Source organism: Ptychodera flava, chromosome 12 (genome assembly GCF_041260155.1).
Source record: "Ptychodera flava strain L36383 chromosome 12, AS_Pfla_20210202, whole genome shotgun sequence".
Lineage (NCBI taxonomy): Eukaryota > Metazoa > Hemichordata > Enteropneusta > Ptychoderidae > Ptychodera > Ptychodera flava.
In genome coordinates, this window is record NC_091939.1 from 15,362,338 (window position 1) to 15,389,873 (window position 27,536).

The window sequence follows — 27,536 nt, forward strand, 5'->3', positions numbered from 1 at the left end:
TTAGATGGCATTATTCGTTTGGAAAATTGTGTTATGGACATTTGTTCTCAGTTTGAAAATGTTGATTTTATTTTTCTTGGCGACTTTAATGCTAGAGTTGGGGACTTGCAAGATTTTGAAGATGAGCACATTACTGATGATACGAATGCCACAGGTACTTCCCAGCCTGGCTATGAAATTGACCACTTTGATTACCTAGAAAATCACGGGACAGGACTGTAAATAGATTTGGTCAATCCCTAATTGAATTCTGTTATAAACAACATGTACACATAGTAAACGGCGTTTTACCGGTGACAGTGAAGGGGACTACACCTGCTATACAAATAACGGAGCTAGTCGATTGATTATGTAATCATTAGCACGTCTTTGTTTCAATTCGTTGATGACTTTAGAGTTGACACGTTAGACATTTCCGATCATTTACCTATTCAATGCTGCTTTTGTTTCCCAAATGAGTATGACACTACAACTGACGGAGATATCAGTACAGATGTTATGCAACTCAATGTATGGAAGAAATTTCGTTGGAATTCGCTTTTATCTGACTCCTTCAAACACAAATTACAAGACGAAGGTTTTGAATTTTTGTATAGAATTTTCAGTCAAGCTGTTCAGGACAAGGATTTGAACAAAGCTGTAACGACTTTGACTGATATATTCACAAGAGCTGGGGAGGACATGATGACTACAAGTGGAAAGAGACGTACAACAGACATTCCCTCTAACAAACCATGGTGGGACAAGGAGTGTTCTCGCGCTAGAGACCGGAAGTTCGAACTTTTAAATACATTTCGTAAATCAAATAAGGGAGAAGACTTAACAAAGTACTCTGATTCCAGAAAACTATTTAAAGAATTATGTAAAATGAAAGGGAAAACTATAAGAAGAAACAACGGGACACTTTATTACATCACGCGAACGATCATACGAAATTCTGGAAGACAATTAAAGAAATAAGAAGCAATAAGTCGGTATCTACCGCTGATAACATCACAACAAATGCATGGTTTGATTATTTTAACACGCTACTAAATAATTCAGTTGTTGTCCAGGATGCCGTTTTTGAACGGAAAATTGCCCTTGATTTAGCAGACCACGATGCTTTTTGTGCTGCCTGCGACGATAATACTCCTTCGGACATTAACAGAGCTATTACTATCGGGGAAGTTTCGAAGTGTATCGACGCCTTACAGAACTCTAAGTCTCCTGGTCCTGATGGACTTGTGAACGAAATGTTCAAGAACTGTAATGATGTCTTGAAACACTGTTTTTGTGAACTGTTTAATTTGATTCTTGCTTTAGGTGTATTCCCAGAGAGTTGGGGTAAAGGTATTATTTATCCCCTTCACAAAAAAGGTAGTTTTACAGACGTCAATAATTTTCGTGGCATTTCCCTTTTATCATGTATGAGCAAAATGTTTACTAAAATTATTAACGAGCGTCTGGTCAAATGGGTAGAGGAACAGCATATCATTGTTGAATCACAAGCTGGTTTCCGTAAGGGCTACAGTACGATTGACAATATCTTCACGTTACAGTCTATTGTACAAAAGTATCTTTCTCAAAGAAGAGGCCGCATGTACTGTTTATTTATAGATTTCTCTAAAGCCTTCGATCGGGTGACTCACAGGTACTTGTGGCATAGACTGATATCCTATGGCTTACATGGGAATGTACTTAAAGTCCTTAGATCCATGTATAATAACATCGAGTCAAGTGTTCTGTGTAATGGCGGACTAACCGATTATTTTAACTGTAATGTGGGAACCAGACAAGGGTGCATGCTCAGTCCTCTATTATTTAGTCTTTTTATCAACGAACTTGCGTCATATATGTATATAGAAAATGGGGGGATTTCAATTAATTCGAACTTTGACAACGTTGGAATTCTCATGTTCGCTGATGATGTAACGGATGTTGCCGATTTGCCTATAAAATTACAGAGAAAGCTGAACAAACTTGAGATATTTTGTAATCAGTGGGGCATGTCGGTCAATTTAGACAAGTCAAAAATCATGGTATTTAGAAACGGTGGATATTGAGGGGATATGAAAAATGGTTCTACATGGGTTCTCCAGTAAATGTTGTCAAACATTACAACTACTTGGGTATGCTAATGTCATCACGACTTTCATGGTCACCAGCTAAAAGTAATCTGGTGCATGAAAGGAAACAAAGCTCTTTATCAGATAGAAATTGTTTTCAAGAAATTAGGAGGGCTCCCCCTCTCACAAGCATTTAAACTCTTTGACACATGTGTGCTCCGGTAATTTGTTACGGAGCTGAAATTTGGGGCTTTGAATACTCACCTGTTATTGAGAATGTACATTTTAAGTTTTGTAGATTTCTACTTGGTGTAAATTCTAGTGTAAACCATGAAGTACTTCTTGGGAATGTGGTAGATATCCACTGTCGTGTATTTACATGAAACGATGTATCGCCTATTGGCTAAAACTTGTAGCTATGAATAACAACCGATACCCAAAAGCTTGCTACGAAATGTTGAAAGATTTAGACCTGGCAGGCAGAGTGAATTGGGTAACTAAAGTGCGTGAGATTTTATTTCGATATGGTTTTGGTATCGTTTGGCTTGAACAAGGAGTAGGAGATCCAAAGTTATTTCTCAATCTATTTCAAGACCGATTACGGGATTGTTATAGGCAAGAGTGGTCGGCGTCAATCAATGATTCGCCACGTCTTCGCAGCTATGTCCATTTTAAATCCATGCTCAATCCCGAACTTTATCTATTGTGTATTAACGTTCCAAAATTCAAGGTTGATCTTGCCAAACTCCGATGTTCAAGCCATATGTTACAAATTGAAACCGGACGACACTGCAATCCTCCCATACCTGCGAATCAGAGATTTTGTCCATATTGTAGTAGTATAGGAAATTCGCTAGTAGAGGACGAATTTCACTTTGTTTTACTTTGTCCATTATACGCAGAACTGAGAGTTGATTTGATACCTTTAGGTTACAGAATACATCCAACACAAGAAAAGTTTTTTAATCTCTTAGCAAGTAACAACAATCGGGTTCTTTACAAATTGTCAATATTTATTCACAAAGCGTATAAGATTAGAGATGGCTTTATTAACCAACGAGAAACGATTTAATACTTCTCTGTGTAGTTTTTCGTAGCTGTCTTTGTAAATAGCGTTAACATGTTTTGTTTTTCTCCTGATTTGTGTTCTGTAGCCTTAATATGCGATGGGCTGAGGCCTATGCATTTTGGAATAAACCAAACCAATATTGAAATACAACTCAATGACACTTAGCGGTATCATTTAAATTAATTGCTAATTTGCATATACATAATGAATATTTGTTTTTAGGGTAAATGTCAAGAAAACTGCTTTATGAAATATTGTACATGTGATAATTTGTCAGTGTCATAATAGTATGCAAAATGTTTGGCAACATCCTGTTGATTAATTACTGATTGACTCATTTAATGACCTTTTGTAATTAGGATGGCGGCCTATATTGGTTTTACGTTTTCACAACCAGGAACTCATTCTCGGCCTCTAAGCCTCATCTGTATGGCAGTATTTTTAATCACAGACCCAATTAATGAACAGGACTCTATCCTTTCCGAGGACTTGTAATCAAAGTACCCATTAACAAGTGGGGACTGTGTCATCAACAATGTCTTCTTTTTGCTGGTCTCGTAAATATAACTGATAGTCGTCTCTGCATGCTAACGAAAGTAACAAAGAAAAAAGTATAAACATGATAAAGGGAGGAGACGTGGCCGTTTGTACATCTGAATATAATCAGATTTGAAACTTGTGTACAAATATGTCCTAATGGAGCATGGACATTTGATAAAGCGCTCTACATTTTTCATCTTGCATTGAGCAATTGCCTGCAAATTCGCAAAAATACATTACATTATCTGACGTACGTACATGTAAATGTATGCATACATAGATATTTAGAAACATGCATATATACATGCATACATACATCGATACATAGATACATATTACGTACACACAGATAGATACATAGATACATACATCGATACATACATACAAACAGACAGACAGACAGACAGACAGACTCTGTACTAGATGTGATACAACTCAATTGAGGATGAGTTTCACTCTTTTATGTGTTGTCCAAAACATATGCAATTAAGACAAAAGTTGTTAAATTCCGTAGAAGTCCACAATGAAAATTTCACCAGCTTGCGAGAAATGCCAAATTTTGCTACATTATGAGCAATATACTGATAGCATGACATGATACCTCATCACATTTATACAAGAAGCAGATAGTTTTTAGATTATCCCCAAATTTTATCAATACATTATATACATATACATTATATATATATATATATATATATATATATATTATATAATATATATATATATATATTCTATATATATATATATATATAATTACTATATTTCTCTGTGCCCAAGTTCAGAGGTTGCCATAAAGCCATTATGATGATAACCGTAGGGCACATGTTATATTATATATATATATATATATATATATATATAATATATATATATATATATATATATATATTATATATATATATATATATATATAAGGTATATGTATATAATGTATTGATAAAATTTGGGGATAATCTAAAAACTATCTGCTTCATGTATAAATGTGATGAGGTATCATGTCATGCTATCAGTATATTGCTCATAATGTAGCAAAATTTGGCATTTTTGTGTATATTATATATATATCTATATAATATATATATAATATATATATATATATATATATATTATATAATATATATAACATTTTTTCAGTTTATTCGGTGTTTTTCTTTTTTTAGTCCTAGTTTTTGACTTTGTTCATCCGGTTGTCGGGTTGAGGAATAACGTCAATAAATTTATTATTGATACTATTTTTGTTGTTGTTGTTGTTGTTGTTGTTGTTGTTGTTGTTGTCGCATACACACATACATACAAGTTCACAATCCGGGTCCTAAGTAGACATTTGAGCCCAACAAAGAGAGGTTTAGACAATCACCGTAGATCGCATTTCCTTCCAAATTTCCATGCAAACTTGAACTGCACTTCGATTTCTATGCATTTCCGGATTCCATAGGTCTCGGTCCATGATTTATCACAGCGTAAATCAGCTGTATTATCTGTTGACGAGATAATATCCTGTTCATGAGAAAATATGTACTCGGGCAAAGATATTTCTGATCTTGATATGTGCCTTTTACCCGATGTAATTCGATCGCCCTGAAATGTCTGCAAAAGAGACGTAGAAAACATATTCCTAATATAATTGATGAAAAATGGTGATGGACAATTAATTACGAGCCACAAAATGCAAATTTTCATAGCGTCACCATTGTCTACATGACGTCCATGAAACAACGGATTTTGAAACTCTCAGAAATGCAAGCTGATGACGTCATTAGATCGGATCTAGAGGCGGAAGACCTGCGTAGCGGTCGGAAAGACGCCTAGCCATTGTTGATATCGCTCTTCCCTTTTTGTCCAGTGTTACTAGTGCGCGCTGTCATGTCCAAGACAGAGGTGATACCTGATATCGAAGAAAGGATGATAAATTGATTCAGGTATGTGAGCTATTTTCACCGACCATGGTTTGCGTGTGCCGCGAGTGAGCGTCTGCGCTTGCTTAAGGGAGGCCAGCCTCGCCGGGTCTTCGGGGGACACGTGGGTGATGTCACAGAATTGTTAAACATCGTTCTAAGAGCGATAAAATGCAACTGTAAACCAGAGCCTGTCACATTTTGTGACCTCTTTACAGAAATTAAGTGTAATTACGCTGGAATAATTTCGAAGCATCCGTATCAATATATGTGCGCTGCAGCAGAGAGGTAAGAGAGCAATTTATTTCACTGAATTGTGTTTTTAAAAAATGAAAATTCGTGCAGTAGCGTAGAGACGAGTTTTGCAGAGAGGGAGGTGTCTCCCTCGTAACGTGCGTCAATAACATCGCTAACGGGCCGAAAATATTATACCGAAAACACTCGCAATATACATACTATCAATTCTCTCTTTCTCATAAATTTAATTTCCAAGTCCATGGTAAAGACGAAATAACGACCACTGTATGCAAAATTTGCATTCTGAAGCTGTCAGAGTGATGATGTACAGTTGAGACATCTTGAGAGATTTTAAACAGCACGTGGTACGTATTGCTCATATAACCAACGATGGAATGAAGCCGATTTTTTCGACGTTTTACGAGCAATAGTAGAAGTATTACTTAAAACGGATGCATGCGCACGCCAACTGAAGTAGATGGGCATATTTTTTTTTCCATTGCCATGTGAGATCATACATATTTGAAGTATTTCGTCGCGTCGGGGAAACAAAGATGGAGAATACCAATGATGCCGAAGCGCGCCCTCATGAGGAGACAGGGATGCGACGAGACATGCAAAGAATGCAAAGTACATCCTGCTGGAAATTAAAAATAGCCTCATCAAATATTCCGGATTTAAATGAAACTGAAGCTGAAATAGAGGCTTGCTCCATACTCAGGCACAGCTTATCGCAGGCTGGGTAGTATAGTCTAAATCACGAGGAGCCGATATTTTTCGGGTAAACTTTGCATATATGAGAACAAAAAGTATGTGACTCCGTAGAGGCGAGACGGAAATATCCACGAGAGATGGAAGAATCGACTGTAAAAGCGAGACTGAAAAGTCGTAGCAACTCGGAGATAATCGATCCGAGCCCCACGGAATACGAACCAGACACAGAGTGGGATAATGGTCGTAAGTAATTGATCTCTTAAAATGGCACGCCACGCGGCTTTCGAGACATGTGCGCTTTTCTGATTGATGTCCGAATATAACGTGGCCGAATGAACTGTCCCGTATCTATAGCATTCCAATAATAACGTAACGCGATAACTTTAACCTGCAGTGGACAATTTCCAATCGGCTATTTAAGGACACGAGAGGGTTCAACGTCCTATAGTGGGGAAGATGGCGATTTAATAGTGTGCATGTCTGGTAGTGTGATATGGGTGGTCGGACGCTTCGTCAGAATGTACAACTGACCTTGTGGCTTTCACTTTGCAGTGACTCCAAGTGAGATCTTTACATTTTAGCAAAATGTGACCCCTATTATTATAAAAGAATGTCTTGCCGATGGAAAGTTTCGGGCGTCAAATACGCTCATTTTTCATATTCACGAAACGCAAACTGCATGACAGGCTACTACATAACATTTGGAAGAAACAGTTTTTTTTGAGACCAAATTAAACTGACTTCAATCAGATATTGCAGGGCCTGGCAAATTTACATGAAAACTGAAGAATTTGATATATTATTCCGCTGATTAAGGTTACATGATGATGGTCCCTGAATTGATAACACAGCGTCACATATCAAGTTTCTCTTTCGTTTTATTTAAATCCAAGCTCAGTTTAGTAAAACAGCGAAAGTCCTGCGACGGATCAGTAAGAATATATATGAAATTGTATAGTTGACCCAATTTCGGTAAAGGGTGAGGTCGAACATGATGAATTCGCACCGATCGAAGGCGCCGTCTGTTTTTCACTGCAACAAACGTCATGAGTTAATACATGCATGTCCAGCGGATATGTTATGTAGGAAACGGTAAATATGAAATACGATAACTGCTGGTGTTTGAACGATCACAAACCAGTGTAAAGACACTTAACTGAATGATTGTGTTTTTTGTGTTTTTTGTTTTGTTTTTGTTTTGTTTTTTGTTGTTTTTTTTGGTTTGTTTGTTTATTTTTTTATTTTTTTTTTCATTCCATCAGAGTAAACTTTTCTTCGCTTTTTCTGTCAGGTTCTCTCGGACGCACGGTGTTAGCAAACAGCTGCGAGTTATTTATGGTCCTTGCGCGGGCCCTGGCGGCATTGGTTTTGGGTACCGTTGTTGCAGTGACAGGCCTTCTTGAATACTACAAATCCCGAGCCAAGCGTGAAACATGTGGCGACGTGGATGACGAGCACCACGGAGGCTCCGATATGAGCGAGGACACTTACACACACCCGGAAAGTAGAAGTAGTGTTCCTAAGTCCGCAAACGATAACCAACATTCGGAAGATATGGGATCGAAATGTTGCGGTGTGAAAAAAATGAGCAAAGTCGAACCGAACGTGGAAGATTGGCAGGAAGACAGTCGGACATCAAGAACCGCAAGTGAGTCGGGGGAAAAGATTGGAAAAGGTGCGACAGGCGACGTTGTGGAAGTTATAGAACTGGATGATTTTGCAGGAAAGAAAAATTGTGAATGTGAAAGCGAAAATGACAAAGGGGAGTTAGACGAAAATTGTGAAAATGTGCCTCTTTTGCACCAAAGAGATCCTCTGATTTTTCAAGTATCAACCGTAAATGAAAACACTGAATCAGACGACGAACTTTCGCCACTGATGGACGGCAAGGAAGATTCATCGATTTCAGCCGGCGCTGTCGATAATGCGTTCATGGCCGAAGCCCTGATAAACGCTGGTGCGAGTGTCGCGCATGATCAGAATGTGGAAACGACCTACATTTGCGCGTCCACTGGGGAAGAGGCGCGTGTCGCGGCAGTAGGCGCGTCGAATTCCAAAGAAGCTGACGCACGCATAGAATTCGAACAGTCGAATCTTGTGAACAGTAAAATTGAGTCTGGAGACGAAATGCTTTCCCATGAAAAATACACTGCACCTTTGATAACCTCGGAAAGACGCAAGGAAAGCTGCCATTCCTTGAGTAACTCGGAGATTGAAAGTGAGCAAAACTTGTCTTCTGAAGACCGAATTGGCCGTGACAAGGCGGTAAGGAATGAAGGCCATGATATGAATACTGAGTGTCATATTCGATTACATCACGAAACAACCATATCACCGACGGAAGTCGACAACGGGACGGTAGGCTGTTCAGAAGGGACGGCAGACGGTGCTGCCGACGGCGAAATTGGTAAGGTTTTTTTTGCATAATTGCCTGAATTTCAGCTGATGAAGAAAACGTGCATCAGCGATAATTAAACCTTCATAACGATGGATAACACAACTGTTCCGTGTTATGTATGACAAGTATTCGATGTATATATGAACGCGACGTAATACGGGCCTATGTTCATAAATATTCAACATATTTAAACGTCGACTTTAACTTGTTTTTAATTTCTGTGTCGCGGATTGCTGATTTCTTCAGCAAGTTTCAAAGGTTCAAAGTATTTTTAAATTTATATACAGCATGCAGTGTCATGGATGTCAAACCGTCTGTGTCAGATGGATTTTTAACTATTTTAATCAGCCATGTGTGACATGACATGGCATGACATCATCGAAGTTTAACCTCATTATTGGTTTAATAATTGCCGATTACATGCTAAACTTACTTCGATCATTTCGACCTGCAGGGGACCTCACCCTCGCTTCGTGCACAGAACGTGACGTGAATATGACCGAAACGGAGGACGCCCTCTCGAACGAATGTTCTGAGGACGGAGAAGGCGCTGCCTGCGAAAATGAGAGCAAAGAAATTTTAACAAGTGTGCTGAACGAAGCGACGATTTCTGATAAAATGCAAGTGGCAGGAGAGGAGGATGTAGAACAAAAGGACGGAGTAGTTTGTGAAAATTTGAACGTAAAGGACATCACTTCGGAGTTCAGATATGTTTCAAAGAAAATGCCAGAAGTCGATAAAAATGAATCCCCACAAAATGAAGATATCGATGGACGGGCGGACTTAAGCCCTGTCGGCGCAGATGAAGACAAAGATGGGAACGAGGAATTCATTTCTTTGCACGATCTAAATGCCAGAAGTGACGACAGAGCGACGTTAGAAGAGTCGCTTTATCGACGGGAAGACTATCCACCTTCATGTACTGACGTCACCGAAAAGGCTGCCGTGTTAGATGATAAAGACACCGAAACACCGGACACGGAAAGAGAGAGAGGTGATAACGAAATTGTGGCAGAAGAATGTTATCGCTCACACACCGACAGCATACACAGTGACGCGGAAGAAGCTGGTGATAAAAACACAGGTGCCGAAACTGTGGCCGAATCGGGCGCTTTGAGTGATGACGTCACATGTGCTGGAGACACACATGGCAACTGCACCGATCATGCATCAGGTGATTTCGATGATGAAGACGCCGGAGAGAAATCGCCAGAACAAGTACAAGGCGCTGACAGCGCCATCACACCGTTATCAGAAGACAACCAAAAAGTTTGTGATATATATCCTGGCATTGAAGTACCTGACGGGACTGAAAGTGGAGTTAACATATCAAATTTTCACGACAGTCAGTTTCAGTCAGTTGATACGGAGTCGAATGATGTAGCAGTGACAACTGAGAGTAACGATCAACCTGTAGAAGTTATCGAGGACCCGGTCGGATACAACATTATTGCAACAAAGTTGACGCCGACTGAAAGCCACTTTCAGCAAACGGAAAAAGTGCCGGTTGTTCATGTGGCTGGAACGGAAACCGAGGCATCAATTGTAGGCGAAAGTTTGCCTCCTTGTGAATCGACCACGGAAGAAGATGAACCCGAGATGAAACCAGACGTGGAAGTGCCAACCGAGAGCGAAAGCAAATCCCACTCGACCGAACAATTAAGTGCCATTCCAGTTGACGAAATAGAATCAGAGCCATCCATGAAAGTGTCGACTGCATATGAAGTCCAGTTACAGCCAACCGAACAAGTGTCAAGTGAAAGAGTTGATGAAAGCGATTCGGGGCAAACTATAGAGGTAGTGGAAGGCGACGAAATCGCATCTCAACAGGACTTGCCTACTGTGAGCGATGAACTTAAAGCAGATGGAATCCCTGAAGTACCATCTTCGGAAGAAAGACAGCCTTCGCCAGCAGAACGGGAACCAACAGTAGAAGTGGATGCAATCGAAGATAAACCACTCAATGAAGTGTCAGGTGCCGATGAAACTCTGCCAGATTTTGTTTGTGAGGCATCCCCTACAAGTGAAAATCAAGACAACCTGCCAAGTGCAGAGAGAGATAGTGAAGAAGGAACATCACTCGATGTATCAGCCAGCCTTGAAGGTCAGAGTTCAACAATTGGCACACCGGCGATGCCACAAGACGATGAAATTGTTCCAATCAGTGAAGAATTGGCATTCGACAACAGTCAACCACAAGATACACATGAAAAATCGTCTACAGATGAAAGTCAGTCTCAGCAACTTCATGAACTGTTAACCCCAGACGAAGACGATGATGCCCCCGCGATTGGGAAAAATTCCTTCGCAGATGAAGGAGGATTTGAAGCTACGCCAATCACCAAAGTGCCAAGTGAAACTAAGGATGACAGTCATCCATCATCGCAAATTGATGACAATTTAAATTTGACCGACGAGAAAGGGGAGGATGAAATAATTGGGGCGGTCTCTATGGTCAATATGGAATACAGTGGAGCAACTGTAGATATTGAAAGGCCACCGCCAGATGAAAGCAAATCCCTCTCCGGTGATGAGGTGCTGATCGCTACAGCTGATGAGAGCGAATCTACAGAAAGCACTGAATTATCAACGGGAGATGACATTCCATTATCTGATGTTGATGCAGCATTTACAATGAATGAAAACAGTCCTAAACCAATAGAGAAAGAATTCACTACAGAGGATGGAGTTGAGAAAACCGTGTCGATCCCTGTAAGGTTAACTGCAAGTGGCAGTGAACTTGCAGGTGCTGGCGAAGGGACCACTGCATTTGGTGATCGATCTCAGATGACAGAAGAAATGCAGACTAGCCGAGAAGACGAAGAATCTCTGAGCACCGAAAATCCTTCTGCAGATGAAACTCAGTCGGCAACTGTTGAGGAGACGTCCATCACAGATGAATATCAGACCAAGCAAACGGAAGCGCCGGCAGTAGCGTTGTCTCAGACTATTGAATCGTGCCATACGGATGAATTTTCAACGAGCAAATCCGACGAAGATGAACACACGTTGGGGGAAAGCCAGTCTTTGCCACTCCAAGAAATGTCCGACGCTGAGGCCGAAGAGACTGAATTTCTCAATTGTGAAAGTGGGTCAGCTGATGAGGCAAATGCAAGCGAAGATCAAAAGGAAGTAACAGCGAATGTTGACGAGTGTTCACCAGATGGGGGCCAATCTCTTTCAGAAGATGAAGTGTTAGCTATCAAAGTTGATGGAAACAAATCGACGGCAAGCACTACATTGTCGACGGATGACACAGCGTCTGCAGATGTTAGTGCGGAAACTCGAACGAGTGAAGATCGTTTAACGCCAATGGACGAAGTACAGACTGCTGAATTTGACTGTAGTCAAACTAAACCTAGCCCCGAAATGTCAACCTCCGGCGAAAGTGAACCGGAAATTGTTTGTGAAGGAATAACAAGCATTGAAAGTCACCCTAAACAAATTGAAAAAGTACAAGCGACAGATACAGAGAGGGCCGATACATCCCCAATGATTGGAGTGCCAACGGTAGACGAAAATGAGCTCACATTGGATGATGGAACCTCAACAGCGAGTGCACAACAAGCTAGCTTCTTCGAAGAAGTTGCAACTGCAGATGAAAGTGGAGCAACGACCACAACAGAAGTGTCCAGTGTCGATGACAGTCAGACTCAACCAACTGACACAACTGCACTTGAAGGACAAGCCCAAACAACAGAGGGGGTCTCAACAGGACGTGAAGATGAAAAAGTTGCGACCTTCTGCTTTGAAGATTCGTCAGCTGATGATGAAAACCAATCGGCCGCCATCAATAAAAAGTTGACTGAAAGCGATTCTACAGCAAGCACTGAACTATCGATGGGAGATGACATTCCGCCAGCGGAGATTGATGCTCAAATTACAGCGGACGAAAATCAGTCTCCACCGATCCAAAATGTTGGAAAAATAACGCAAAGTCCTCAAAAGTTTGTGGCGAGCAACAGCCAACTGGTAGATGTCACTAATGAGGCTAGCGCCAGCGAGACTCAGTCTCCTCCGGTCGAACAGTCCCCAGCAGCTGCGCCAGCGGTTGCTAGCCTCGGAATGCATGTTACAAGGGAAGACTCTAAAGGAAAAGGGGAAACCATGGTCACAGAGACATCTCCAGATGAAAACCAGTCCCCACCAGATGATGAAGATTTAGATGCCAAGGGAGAGGAGAGTGATTGTACGGCAAGCACTGACCTCTCTGCAGGTGATGACAATTCGTCCACAGTTGATGATGAAACTGTCACCACAGAGGGCAACCGTGTCGAGCCACTTGAACAAGAGTCACATGCTAAGGTTGAGGATGACGGGTCTGTAACTGGAGTTTCAGGGTCAAGACAAAATGAAAGTAAAGTGAAAGCCGTCAGTGAAGAGACCTCAGCTGATGAAAATGAACCCCTTTCGTGTGAACCAGAATGGACTGCAGGTATAAATGAAAATAAACCAACGAGTTTAATCGGGTCGGCGGGTCAAGATGAAAGTCAATCCAAGGCTGATATTGATAAAGAGCAAAATGAGTTTACTGTAGAATCAGATGAAGATGAAACAACACCCACCACAGAACAGATGTTTATAGACGAACATAAGCCAGAAACGACTGAAGAAATTTCAAATACAGACGTAAATAAGAAGGAAGTTCCAACAATAGAGGTGGAATTTATAGCCGATGCTGATTCAAGAGAATCATCACCAGACATTACACCATCGGCTGTGGACGGAAGTCGGTGTCCCTCGTCAGAGAAGAGTGATACAGACGCTGATAAGGGTACCAGGGAAGTTCCAAGAATTGACATTGAGACACTTGACGAGACATTACCCGAAGGTGAATCGTCAGCCGTTCAAGCTGCCGTGTGTGAAGATATTGCTGATGTTCTGACTGAAGGTAAAGACGAATCGGAGACAGAATCAGAGGTCAACAAGTCGGTGAAAGGTGATGATCAAACTCTGCAGGGAAGTGACGACACAACCACATGTGAGAATCTACAGCATGAAGGTGATGGAGAGGACATTGCTATGTCAAGGGAAACAAAACTCGCGCCTGTCCAAGACTATATAGAAACAGATAAAAACCAAGTTCCGTCGGAAGGTCAATTATCAGGCGTAAATCAACAAGGGGATGCTGTAGAAGACACCGTTAAATGTGAGCCTGCTTTTGCAAAGTTGGATGACACACAGACTGAAACGGGCGATTCTGTTACAGGCGCGGAGGGAAACAAGTCCCATACCACAGAGGAGCAGGTGGTTGAAAGTAAAGCTGAAGCCAGCGAAGACAATGCATCGGACCATGGCGAAAATGTAAACGTCGACGAAAGCAATCAGACCAAGGGCAATGTGGAGTTCACTGACACAAGTGGCGAGGAGGCAAGTACATCATCTTCAAAGAGCAAAAACGTTGCAATTGAACCGGGAAACGTGACAGCAAAAGATGAGAAAACGGTCTTCCAAAATCCACAGACACTTTGTATGGAAAAGGGAAATGGCCAACGACAAGATAACAGAGTCAAGAAAAACTCGCTCGAAATTGTAGGAGATGGTTTTGTGATGGTGGTGGCAAGTGCCGATGAGATGGACGACATTGATACCATAAGAAGAGGCGATATTGTGAAGCCGATCAGAGTCAAGAACGCCGATCATGATACATTTATCAAAGATGAAAACAGAGAAGAAAACGAAAGTCTTCCAGAAGCAGAAACAGAAGCGACGGTGACAGAAGATACCCATGAAATTCCAGATGGTAAAAGTGCCATGAAAACCGATGAGGAAATCGCCGCGGACTCTGAGACTGTCGTTCACGGAGAAGAAAGCAAGCCGACCGACTTTGGCAAATCGAAAGATGAAGATAAATCTGACGGTGACAAGAATGGCGACACAACAGAAACCCCTCTGGAGAAGTCAGAAACGACTGTAAATTTACAAAGTGAAGCGTTGAACCCACCGAGTAAAACTGCAGAAGAAAACTCGGACAAGGCAGTAACGATAAAATTAATTGGGTCATCCGAAATGAATATCAATACAGGTTATGAAACTTGCAGGTATGGGCAGCAAACTGCCGTCGACGATATGTCGACTTCCGCACCCGTTGATCAAGGTGTTTTGAGCGAGGATGACAAGCCGCCCGAGTTTCTGGACTTTGAGCTGGTTACCATGGATAGAGAAGAGGAAGGAGACTCCGAGGACGATGCCAATCAGACAATTGGCTCTGAAAATGTCAAGAGACAGAAATCACGCGAAACAAAGACTCCAAGTACAAAAGAAACGTATTTTGGACCTATTCCATCCGGGTACGATAGCGACCTTGAGGGGTCAAGTCAACCCGAAGTCTATGACGACGATGCGATAAAACGCCGTCGAAAACCGCGTAAGAAGAAGGACCTGAGCCGAGACAGCGAAGATGGCGCAGCTGAAAATGTAGGCCATACGCGGAAAAAGTCAACCGAGGGCCGAATTCATGGTGCAGAACCCGCAAAGGGCGTTTGTGAGAGGGACGAACAAGGCGAGCAAAGACAGGAGATGACACCTAACAGCGGGAAATCGGCGGTTACTGATAAAGAGGTCATATCAGGACAAGCGTATCGCGGAATCATCAAAGCCAAAACAAATGAGGCGGGGAAGGCACATAGAGATGTTGACGAACAGGCGAAGACCGTCAAAGGTAAACCTGACGACAGTTTACTGAAGAAAGGTACCAAAAAAAAGTCGCATGGACAAGATTTTTCAAAGAAAGAAACAGGAGGAGAAGAGGTCACTAAAAGGGGGGAATCTATTGATAACAGTGAAAGTCCCACTCACAAATCAAGAAGTAAAAACAAGCTTGAAAAGGACAAGAAATTTCCAAAATCGCCGCCATTATCGAAGATTGAGTCACTGAAAACGAAAGACGTGAAAACACAGAAGTCGAAGAAACCCGATTCAGCGAGTGATCCTCGCATCAAAAAAGAAAAGCCCGCCGCCAGGAAGACACTCGATGCTGATAGGGCTGTGAGCAAGGCCGACGGAAGAGAAAAAACGACACGTGGTGCAGCTTCATCAGCTGTTGCTGAAAAACCGCTGCCGGTATTTGATAAGGGAGGTCAGGGAGATGCCAGAGCGCACAGTCATAGCTCTGACAGAAATAGAAAGGGCCGTAGCAACGCCAGCAGCTCTGACAGAAGGGGCCGTAGCAACGCCGTCAGAGCCTTAGCTCGTCTACAGCAGGGCAAGAGTCCAGTGATAGAAACAAAACCTGCAGTGCCGCCCGAGAGTGTTTCATCCGAAATGGGCGTCCCCATGGACAACGCGACGGCCCCCGAACACGACTCCGCCGTTGGTGCTGTGAAAAAGAAGAAAAAGAGAAAGCCGAAGTCAAGAACGCCATCAACGACGGCAGTTGGTAAGGTCGAGACGACAAGTATTGGAGTGCAAGTTGACAGTTTTGGAGAAGGTGGAAAGAGAAGGACCGCAGTTTGTGATAGCGCCGTGCAAGTTTCGCTAGAAGACGACGACATTACTTCAGAAATGAGTGAAGACAGGGCCACTGTAGACAGTGACCTCTCTGCAAGCAAAGGGTAACGGTTGAATTCATTTACATTTTTCTCATACCACTCGTACGAATATAGTATTCCACCGAGAATGTTAGTAATGTTGTGTCATCAACTCAGACGATATGTCATGTCATCGCTATGACGACATACTTCCGCCATGAAATAAATAAAAAATGAGCGAGTCAAGGTTTCGACTTTCAGATTTTATACTTTCGCTGTGCCACCGACTTTGATTTCGCGAAATTTCATAAAACAGTGCATGAATTAGGGCGTTCGATCGCTCTTACAAAATTTTGTGATGTTCTGATTCGTTCAACATGAAAGGCCGACCATTATAAAATGATGGACTGAATAATTATAGAATACTGAGAAAATTCATACTGCATCTTGTTTCAGTGTATGTTTTACTTCCACAAGTCTTGCGTGCGATGACAGTATACTTGTGATACTAGTCGTGTCAAATTTTACTCGATTGGGTAAATCGATAGTAGTTGAGGATGGAATACAGAGACAACGATAGCATATGAATTCCTCGCATGCTGCTCAGCTGGCCTGCATACCGTGTTCACAATTTGCATTCAGAGCTAGCAGACGACGCGCCATATAAGGAAAAGCCACAAAGGGCACGAGCCCGTCTGAATTTAAGTGGCCGTGACCCCCTGACAGATTGTTACTGGCATATTTTGACGTGTAAAAATATCTTCTTCGCGGCCCCTCCCTCTATTGTCATTGAAATTTTGGTTGTTCAATGGCGGAAAATAGATTCTGAAACGGGTATTGTTGTTATAGCTTTTTGTAAACCAATGATCAATCATTCTTAATACTTTTCATTTTTTCTAGAAGCTCCCTCCAGAAAGAACACGGCGGTCCCTATGTAACTGAGTTCCCATATCCCACCAACAGCATACCGAAACTCATCGGCCGAAAAGTAAGTTGAACTCGCACAGCGTCAAGGCATCTAGGAAGGCAGACAAGCAATCTGCCAGGTTCAGCTTGGTACTTACACGTTTTTGAACGATGTTTAACAATTGGAAATGTAACGGTCAATGTGCAATGCCGAGCAATGCTTTTTCTGAACCGAAACCCTCCCGCGGGCCTGGTGTGTTAGTTAATGATCACCATGTCCTTCTAACGGAGGTTTCACCATGCGCGGTGTTGCCTCGGATACTAAATTGTAGATGTTATCAAGGATTCTGCCCAGAAATGATCTCTGTTAGGCTGAGAAAAAAATGTGCTGTTCCGATAGGGCGAACAACCCTATTTTTTATCTGCCAACCCTAAACTTTTTAAACCTACGTAAACACAGAAGTAAGAAAAAGAAAGAAAAAAACCCATAAAATCACGCATTCATTACCTGGCATTATTTTTTGCTTGAATGAGGGTGTCTTTTATGTTTTTATTCCTTTTATATGTATGATAAGTTTTTCTGGAAATGTTGTGGCCAGTGTTTGATCGACCTGAACCCCTGCAAAATGCATACTTAAAAAAAAATATTTTGGAAAAAAAAATCCCTGCCGACCTACCTACCCTATTTTTGAAAACCATGTTATCGGAACAGCAAAGTTTATTTATTTATTTATTTATTTATTTATTTATTTATTTACTAATTTATTTATTTATTTATTTATTTATTTATTCATATATTTGGCCTTGTACGTCAAGTCTTTCTGAATCCTTGACTCATATTCTGGTATATGACACTCGAAATTCTGGCAGCTGTGTCATCCCTATGAACACCCGAAAATGCAAACTGTTGTTGAATTTTGCTCTATATCCGCTGACTCCCTGTGTGTCAACCACTCTCCCACAAACACAACAAATAAATTAACCTTTACGTGCTATCGACATAAATAGAAAGCTATCGTGAAGGCAGCAAGCGACAAGCGGAAGGAATTACTAGTAATTCAATTCTTCGCATGGTATCATTTTATCCAGGGTAAGAACATCCGCCAGATTGCTAGCAGAACGGGCACGGTTATAACTAACCGACCAAGCGAAATCAAAGAATTCCATACCATACGTGTTGAAGGTAAATGCTGCCTTTTCTCTCTCTCGTTAATTCTGGCTGTCAGCTGGGGCTTTCAGTTTATGCAGTCACTCATCTATAATTCAAAGGCTCGTTCCATATATATACGTTCGGTGCCTTTTCAGTGTGTTGCCAACAATGGTCGACATTAATTAGGATGCATATTTTCAATGTTAGTGCATTTTCAATAGATGTTGAACTCTCGTTGTGGCATGGTTTACAATGTCCCCACTTTTGAATCAGCGTTTTCAAATGAAGTAGTAAAATCTAGATTTAGTTCTTTTCAGCTCATTTTCTCTGTTTTCAGTTATATCATAGGGTGTAACTAAGCTGATGAGACATAAGAATACATGCGTAAACTCTGTCTCTGTGCCTGTCTCTGTCTATGTTTGTCTGACACACACACACACACACACACACACACACACACACACACACACACACACACACATCCTTCATATATTACGAGGAAAATGCTATCAGTTGCCTTTTTTCAACTTGCTATCACAACTTAGTACATTCAGTGTGTTTGCATCGCTATGTCTACAATACATACAAAGCAGACTATATTACTCGAGCTCCCAAGTCATCCGTATCGTCATATTTGATTCGTGATACTGATATTTTCACCCGTTTATTTACTTCACAGCTGGACACCCGAAGCAGCTATGGATCGCAATGTTAGCAATTCAAAATTCACCAAGACGAGATTAGCCAATTGACTGTGATAATTGAACTTTCTACCTTCTAAACGAATCGTAAGGGGACACAAATCAAGAATTTTGGAAATTGTTATCTGTCGTCTAAGTTTGTATGGAAGACATTCTTCAGACATTTACTAGTATCACTTTATTGAACGAATGAAAAGAAAACGATGTTGCAATGCTCAGTGTTTCTCTGTGAAAAAAGTACATTCGTCAGCATGTGAACGAGCCTGTCTTATTCTCGCAGTTGCTACTTGCAGAAGGACGCAGTTCGGGTTCTACAGCGCCCTCCACGGTAGTGTTCCTATTTGCTTTCAACCAGAAGATTTCTATAGTGTAACCATGTAGAAGTTCCGTATCGACGCCTTCCTTTTGACGTTTTTGTTTATTTATTTTTGCAAGAAGTCATTTTCTGCTAGTAAATCAATACTTACAAGGACTTTGGTGTGTGATCGACAAATAAAAAAAAAATGATATGCACAAGTGTAGTATTGTTCTTAGATGACACCTATCAGTTCGTAAGAATGACAATGAGCAATGAAGTTTTAACGATGAACAACATCGGTTTACAAAATTAAGACAGTATCCATATGCACAGCGCCCTTGTTAGCGTTGGAAATTTTATAAATTTGTCAATCACAGTTTAATATATAAATAAAGTGCCATCTTGTTTTGCACGACTTTGGCCGTCCCAAAGAGTACGAGCCCCAACAAAATGGGTTGTCGGCACTGTTCGTGGGCCGGGTAGTCTGCTAGATCAATTGATCGCCTGCTTGTTGCTCAGTTGCGTTAGAGAGCAGAGCACCAGCAGGCGATCGATTGATTGAGCAGACTACCCTGCCCACGAATGCATATGGTTCTCGGTTAACCCATCGATCAGCCTTGAAGCCCTACTTGTTTGATTCGTGTCTACGTTAAACCCAGGCAAACACTACGATAGGTAGAAAAACTGAACCTTAAAAAAAAATTGAAATTTGCTTTTCCGACACAACATTCGAGATAAATAGCAGGGCAATACACCCTCCTCTTTTATTTTACCTGGGATTATATCTGGGATTAGCTGACAGTCAGATTTTGCGTGGTAGTAAATAGGAAGCTGATTGAGATGACCGAACTATTGTTGTGGTATGTCCCCTCGACAGGGTATCTGCTAAAGTGCGGGCTGCGGGTTGCGGGTTGCGGGCTGCGGGCTGCGGGTTTTTAGAATTATGGCTAGATTTCTAATATATGTAATATGGCATTTAGTATATAAGAAATAAAACCTTTAGAAGGTGTCTATCATCAATAATCATGATCAGGTCTATCGTACAGTATCCCTTTTCCTGCCAAGTCCATATTTCAACATCAGGTCAAGATGGTTAAAATTAATGAAACACAACTATATGGTGTATTTTAACATAATACTGTACATTTGAAGGCTGTTGAAAACATATGTGCTGTAAAATTGATTTTTTGGACTAAATAAGTGGGTGAAAATACGTCATGTTTCTGAAAAAAAATCAAAATCTGCTAAACTAAAAGCGGCGATTCCGAGGACCAATTTATTTATTCCGAGCTGCCTGGCCATTACAAATAATTTAGGATCTGAAATCACTTTTCTTTCTTGCCATGGATGTGAGTGAGAAATAATACCAGACTGACAAAAAAAAAGATTCGCGCCTCGGAAATGTCGCCACTTATCGCGGAATGAAAATTGTTACATTTCTGGTATCAGGCCATAGGAAGTAAATTCTTTGTAATGCATATATTCACAATTCGGTTCTAGGGCAACACATACAGAAATTTAAACAATGCCTACTTAAATGCAATCTGTAAGGAAAGATTTGACTTCAAAAAGCGTAGAAGCGATGTGTATTTAAATGCCGTGTATTTTTCATGAAATCTTTAAAAAGAAAAAGATGTACAACAAAGGACTTAGTTTACTTTGCGGTTTCGGTTCAACCGAGGTCGCGACCGCAGAGAACGACATTCCGCTAACATGTTACGCGAGAATTTCAGCAGGAAAAACACGCCGGTGCGTTGACTTATTTTCAGGAATCGATCTAATAGGAATATTTTTAGATGAGTTTGTGTTCTGCAGCTCTCAATAATTGTGTATCTCCTAATATCATGAACGTATTCTATGACTTGCACCTGCAATATGATAGTCGGTCCATATGCATTTGATCCAGCGTGACTATGAAAAGTTTCCTAGGACTATTATCGTGTTCACCACAATAAAATAACTTTAAACGGCATTGAAAACGATTCTGAAAATTGTGCTTTTATCGGCGGTTGAACGAACTAATCTGAAGTGTGAGAAGGGCATGGCATTCTATGAAAAAGTAACAAATTATTAGGCGTGTCGGGGTCCGAGTTTCAACGAACTGAAGTTCATTTCCCAGTTCATATGTGCTGTCAACGATCCGAAACTTACTTTTAAACTATCCATCCTAAATATAACATAAAAAGTTAATATAGCGATCGAGTTGTTGTGAAATCTGTCTTGTGTTCATATTATTACTCATCCGTGTTCAGGCATATCATTTCGAAAGCTTCGATCGGCAGTGCGCTGTGCAACGGCGAACGTTGGATGGGAAATGGACTATTCTGACGTTGGTGGCGCTTTACCAGCTGTAAGCCAAAATAACGGCATTATTCAAGAAGTTCACGGCTTTTATTCCATAAACAAATACATCTAGATACTATTTTAGCATTTATTCTAACTACTAGCGAAAATGATACCAAAAATAACACATTTTTTCATGCCCGCAACCCGCAGCCCGCAGCCCGCAACCCGCAAAATAGCGCATCCGCCTCGACAGAGGTTCCTAAAACATAAATGCGCCAATATCGGTAAATATCCGGTAATTTGTTTCTCTAGTACCAAAATTTGCATGTTGACCCCTTGATTTTGAAAGAGAATGGTTGATATTTTGCTTGACGAAAGTTTGAGCAAAAGTTCAAATCTTCAATTTCGGGATGCTGAGTACCTACACAAATTTTAAATACATATTATTAAATGCGTGAGGCACATCCGACCCCTTTTATCATGTATCACCACAGCAGCTGCAGAAAGAGATGTGTCGAAATCCTTTACTTTCAGAGTTAAAGGTACTAAATCAGTTGTATGGCAATTTTCTTTTGGGAAAAGAGTGTACATGAAAACGGAAATTTAGTGCTGACATGGCTATACATCTGAGAAAATTATTTGCCAGACTTCATAGATATATTCTAATACTTTCACGAATCAACTTTTGCAAATAAATATCTTTCATGTTTTCACCGACCTAGATGATGAACCAAAAAACTCCCCCCTTTTCCATAGCTTCAGGTACACCCATGGGCTCGCATTTTCTCCGAGAGTGCCACCACGGGGATATCACACTGTTTCTGGCTAGACCAGTTTCCATCGTCAACTGCCCTGAACTATCAGTAAAGCCCGCTGAGAAATTTAAACGCCAGAACAGTGAAGTCTTTCGAGAAGGGCCAAAAAGACGATGAGTCAACTCCACTGACGACAGGTTACACATAATGTTCGTTAGGCCGATTACACGGCCGACAAGTACAAATTAAACTGGTAAGCTTACCGAAAAACGAAAACGATCAAACAACATTTCCTATAGGCCTATATACAAGAATCGTCTTACAAATAACTATATACGAACTATATGCCTACTCATCGTAAGATTTTATTAAAAACCATAATTTTATCATGCTTATTTCTGAGAATCAGTTTTCAGCGCAAAAATGATATTAAAAATGTATGTCTCGGTGAAAACTGGTCGAAGCACGGTCGCTTGTGAACCCATACATGAAGGCTTACGGTATCGGTTCATAAGCGACTGTTGGTCGAAACATTCGTTATGCAAGGTGTATGGGAATATGGGGCCTGGGTGATGTATCTTGATCCAGTTCACGTATTTGGGTATAAAATACAAATTCAACACAGGGTAGGTCATATTCATCGTTAATCTTAATTTGATTTCAGACTGCTTTCTATGGAAGACCGGTCATCCATAGCTTTCTAAGGATAAAATAAAAAAAAATTGCAAAAAAAAGCCATGACTTTCAATTCTCACCAGGTTTGAAAATTCCACCACACAAATCGTCAACTTTCTTTTTCCGCCTTTATGAATAAAACCTCAAGTATTTATGAACGTATGAACGAACAAAGGGATATAATTTCAGTTGCATTTCATAGGATTTAAAAGTGAATTGCTGGATTCAAATCGTGTATTCACGCTGGAGGCCGTGAGATACAAAATGTGCACTGCAAAATGTCAACCCGTTTGGGATAGCGCCCCCATTGGTTAAGTTGTGGCAACGTGACGTCAATTTCCAAAATGGCTTCCTCAAATCAATGGGAAGGTGAGTAAGACACGTTGCAATATTTTGTTTTTTGCGTTTTCCCTGGAGTCTTTGGTACTTTTTAGACCGATTAGAGAGGTAAAGTTAAGGTGTTTTGGTTCTGCACCTGTTACGACTTTACCTTCCACCAAGAAAACACACAACTAGGGAGGTACTTTCACTCAACAACGGAAGAACGAAATGTACACATTGACGTTGAACATTTACTGAGTAATGCCAAAATGTTTGGGAATGCGGGCGATAGTAACCTTCCAACATAGATTGACATCGCTTGTTGTGTACTTATTTTGGTAGTTTAACGTCGGAAAATGCGTCTCCGATTTCCAGAGGTCGGGTGCTCCGTAAAACAAAAGTGTAAACACGGGACAGTCTCGCCTCCTGAACAAGGAGTGACACGTCATTTATACCAACACAAACTGTCGGTATTGAGTCGTTAGCCGATGAATGCCTATTTTTAGAGGAGACACGATATTGTCCCCTAGATATGTGATATTTCAAAGCGCAGAATCATTTGTACAGATAGCCAGAACGGGCAGTTTGTATTTTGAATTGTGGCACGAACGATGAAAGGTAATACTCGAAATTCAGGTATACCTGCGACCCAAGTGAATTTGTCAACTATCAATTTAAGGAGTGTGTCTGTGTTATGAGAAACTTGTTTTTGATGTAGCATGGGTTACAAGTAGCACACAGCCAATGGTACAGAGCTTTTCATCAAGCATGTTGGTGGTGTTTTCTTAACAGCTTGTCGCTCGCTACCATTTCCTGCCAAACATAGACCGTAGAAAGAGACCCTTTTCTACTGTGTATGTGCAAACCTACAGCCAAGGCACACTAGTCAAGGGCGTATTCGTCGCCACAATTGTCCATTACATTGCGCAAAACTATTCTCTCAAAAGAAGTCTGCATATGGGAGAAATTCTCCTGATTGGCAGGGGGAGTCAATTTTTCTCCCATTTGATAGAAATCTCCGAATCAGGAAGAATTCCCCCTTTTGATCTAGTGTGCTTTGCTTACCTGGCCTTGTTACTATTTGGGGTGAATTACAAATGGCAGTTTAAAAAATTGTCCACAGGCGATCATAGCCTGTAGACTGGCTTGTAGTGCATAGTAGAAAAAACATGCAATTACGTACTTTATGTCGTAACAGGTACTAATTTCATCAAATCTTTTTAGGAACTAATGCCAATAAGCCTGTAAAATATTGAAACTTAGATAGAGCATTGTTTTTCATGCCCCATGAAAAACTGCCTGTGACTTCTTTGCCACTTGCAGTGTTGAATACAGTCAGAAGTTCAAACGGTTCTGACGGTACAGATAATATCTTGGGTGTTTGCAGTTTACTTTACATCAGCTACATCTCTACTCTCAAAATGTAAAGTGCTGAGTTGATTCTAAAAATAAACATATATGTTACCAGGGGCAATAACCACCACAGCCAGGAGTCGAGTGTAACATAAGGTAAAAGATCATGCAAGTATTCCGCAATTCTTGTAGGGGAAGACTGGTGCAGTTGTATGCAACACTATGAATGTGCAATTTTTTCGTGACTAACGATGGTTCTGATTGTCTCCAGCAGTGACACAATAATACAAAACCTTCCAATCATAGCAGTGTGGAATTATTGTTGATGAATTTACCTATGCGGCAGGACAACCAAACATATGAACAATCTGATTTCTATTTGTAAGAGGACAATTTATGTGTAACATTCTGCGATTTGAGCATTGTCATAAAAAGATGTGTGATGATTAGGAAGATTTTAAGCAATAAATTATATAATAATACTAGTAATGATAATAATAATAATAATTATTATTATTATAATAATAATAATTTATCATGATGTCGGTAAGATGTTTCTCTGAAAGGGCATCAATGAAACCAAAGATGAAAGTATGTTTGATCATAAAAGGTTGAAAATCTCTGATTGATCTGTCCGCATAACGCTAACAGTTCGGATCACTCTATGATTTCCGCAGGTGTGACAGGTTGAGTCAACAGTGTGCCCGCTAAAGCCAATATGACGCACCACAGCGCAAACAAATTGTTGGTGACAGAAGCAAATTTAGTTTATATGTAAAGATGAAAGGGCTGACACAAAGAAATTTCCCCAAATCTCAAAGTGACTCAAAGTCTCCAGAAATGCATGTTTATTGGAGGGCACACTGGCAGTCAGTGTAGTATTATTAGGATTTAGGGACTTGTGGTGTCGGTAGCATGTAGTATCCTCCGGTGCAATAAAAAAAATTGGTGCTTTCAAACCTCACACTGATGGATCTTGGCCTTCACGCCAAGAAAAGGGATTGAAGGAGGTTTCCTTAATGGCTAGGAAGTAGGGACAAAGATACATGAAACATCAGGTGTGAAAATAATATGCAGGTTGGGCAACTTAACCCTTTCAGTGCTGTAATTTTTCCCACCAAAATTTTAGTGCAACATTTTACCAATTTTTATGAATTTTTCTGTATTTTTTGATAATTTTGGACCAACTGGACATCACATTTCATTGGCTACAATTCTTTTTTAAACTGTTGGCAAAAATCTAAAAAAAATTGGCACGGGTATACTTTATGAAGTCGACAAAAATTGACTTTGGTGCTCAAAGGGTTAAACCATTATACTCAGAGAGGTGCACAATGTTAACACTTGGGGACCATCTTTGATTGTCACAATGCAGAATTTCAGAAAGTGAAATTGGTTAGCTTACTAGGGAGCTTTCAAGCTCAGTCAAATTAGTGAACCTCACCTTCACATGGTCATGTATGTTCATAAGGAAAAATTCAAACTATGTCAGACAAAAAAAGCAGATTTTACTTTGCTGTGAAGGTTTTGAATATCGCTGATATATATGTAGTATGTTAGCATATATTATCTTGCATCTTCCTGCTTTCATCATTCTCCATTTCATGTTAGACCTACTGCTTGTTGAAGAAACATACAGATGAAAAGGTGTGGTGAAGAATTGTTATCATGTACGTCAACATGTCATGACAGCGCCAGAGAATACATAGTTAGAAAACCGAATTGAGTCTCTCATGCAGAAACCCATACCCACATGGCTACAAATTCACATGTGATGGGACATTTATATTTATCAATTTAAAGTAATACAAAATATGCAGTGACTTATTATAAAAAACAACAAGAGAATTGTTGAAAGGGCAGACAACAGCATAAACCATTTTCCTGCTGGGCCTGTAACCTGCCAATCCGCTAAGTCAGGAAACTGCTGTATTTAGAAAAAAAAATGTGTTCATGTACTTGACATGTGCCTCATATGCAAGAAAGTAACACACTAGTGCTCAGCTTGGCAGTTTGACCCTACTAAATATCCACAATGATGGTGTTTCTGTGCCACTGAACTTGGCTGGCTACTATGTAGAGACATTACTGATTTTCACTGACTGGGAAACAGGATAATGACCCGACCCCTGAATGCAAGCCGCAGGGCACCATGGAAATCAGTTTAATTCCACTGACTTGTCAGCAGGAGTGTTAGATAATTTTTTGTATTTTCTTTAAATTAATTAATGCAGAAATATTGTTTCTCATCAAATGTCCATTAAGTTGTTGACTTGGCGATGTTGTGCGATTACATGTGCACATCATACAAAACTTTATTCAAACTGATATGTAGCACTCCCTGTCCCATATTGATGCTTCACACAATTCATGGGGTGGGGGTTTAACCTTTACTGACAAATTTTTGTTTCTCGAGCATATGCAATAATCTGAGATTGTTCTTTAGCAAGCAGAGATGAAAGGCAGTGTAAATGAGGTGGCAATACATGAGCTCATGTGCAGATGAGAAAGCTAGAGACTGACTTGTCTGCAGTGTAAAATGCCTCAAATAAAGATACATAAATTAGCCCAAATAATAAAAAAATGTGTGTCCTGTAACCCAACCCACCCTATTTTAAACCCTGTAGCTCTAACCTTTCTCAAATAATTTTGCCAAAGTTTGCTCTTTTGGGTCACATTTAAAATGCAAACAAAAATTGAAAAAATTCTCAGCCAACC

At 40.5% G+C, this 27,536-nt stretch overlaps 2 protein-coding genes across 8 annotated transcripts in view; both read left to right on the plus strand.

The window, feature by feature from the left end:
- Positions 1-5,380: 5,380 nt before the first annotated feature.
- Positions 5,381-19,840, plus strand: LOC139145130 (serine-rich adhesin for platelets-like). 4 transcript variants are annotated; one of them, XM_070716091.1, is made up of 6 exons: positions 5,381-5,579; positions 7,798-8,913; positions 9,359-16,457; positions 17,274-17,361; positions 18,369-18,462; positions 19,109-19,840. In XM_070716091.1, the coding sequence occupies exons 2-6, from the start codon at positions 7,842-7,844 to the stop codon at positions 19,171-19,173; spliced, it is 8,418 nt and encodes a 2,805-aa protein (XP_070572192.1). In that variant the 5' UTR covers positions 5,381-5,579; positions 7,798-7,841; the 3' UTR covers positions 19,174-19,840. The 4 variants fall into 4 exon arrangements, with proteins under 4 accessions (XP_070572192.1, XP_070572193.1, XP_070572189.1 ...); XM_070716092.1 differs by lacking the exon at positions 5,381-5,579 and adding an exon at positions 5,731-5,843; XM_070716088.1 differs by lacking the exon at positions 5,381-5,579 and adding an exon at positions 6,494-6,749.
- A 3,626-nt stretch (positions 19,841-23,466) lies between these two features.
- Positions 23,467-27,536, plus strand: part of LOC139145131 (Golgi SNAP receptor complex member 1-like) — a 30,575-nt gene continuing 26,505 nt past the window's right edge. Inside the window, exon 1 of one of the 4 annotated variants that reach the window (XM_070716093.1) lies at positions 23,467-23,513. Coding sequence is in view for 1 of the 4 variants with exons in the window: in XM_070716096.1 (XP_070572197.1) it covers positions 23,489-23,513 (25 nt within the window). In the remaining 3 variants the exon portion in view is untranslated. The remainder of the gene's footprint in view (positions 23,514-27,536) is intronic. The other 3 variants (XM_070716094.1, XM_070716096.1, XM_070716095.1) reach the window with 3 other exon arrangements.

Excerpts from the sequence above, each read along its gene's own strand:
- LOC139145130 (XM_070716088.1), top strand. The coding sequence starts at position 6,644 with ATGGAAGAATCGACTGTAAAAGCGAGACTGAAAAGTCGTAGCAACTCG. Across the intron at positions 6,750-7,797 it reads CACAGAGTGGGATAATGGTC|GTTCTCTCGGACGCACGGTG; the intron begins GTAAGTAATTGA and ends TTTTTCTGTCAG. Across the intron at positions 17,362-18,368 it reads CGAAACTCATCGGCCGAAAA|GGTAAGAACATCCGCCAGAT; the intron begins GTAAGTTGAACT and ends CATTTTATCCAG.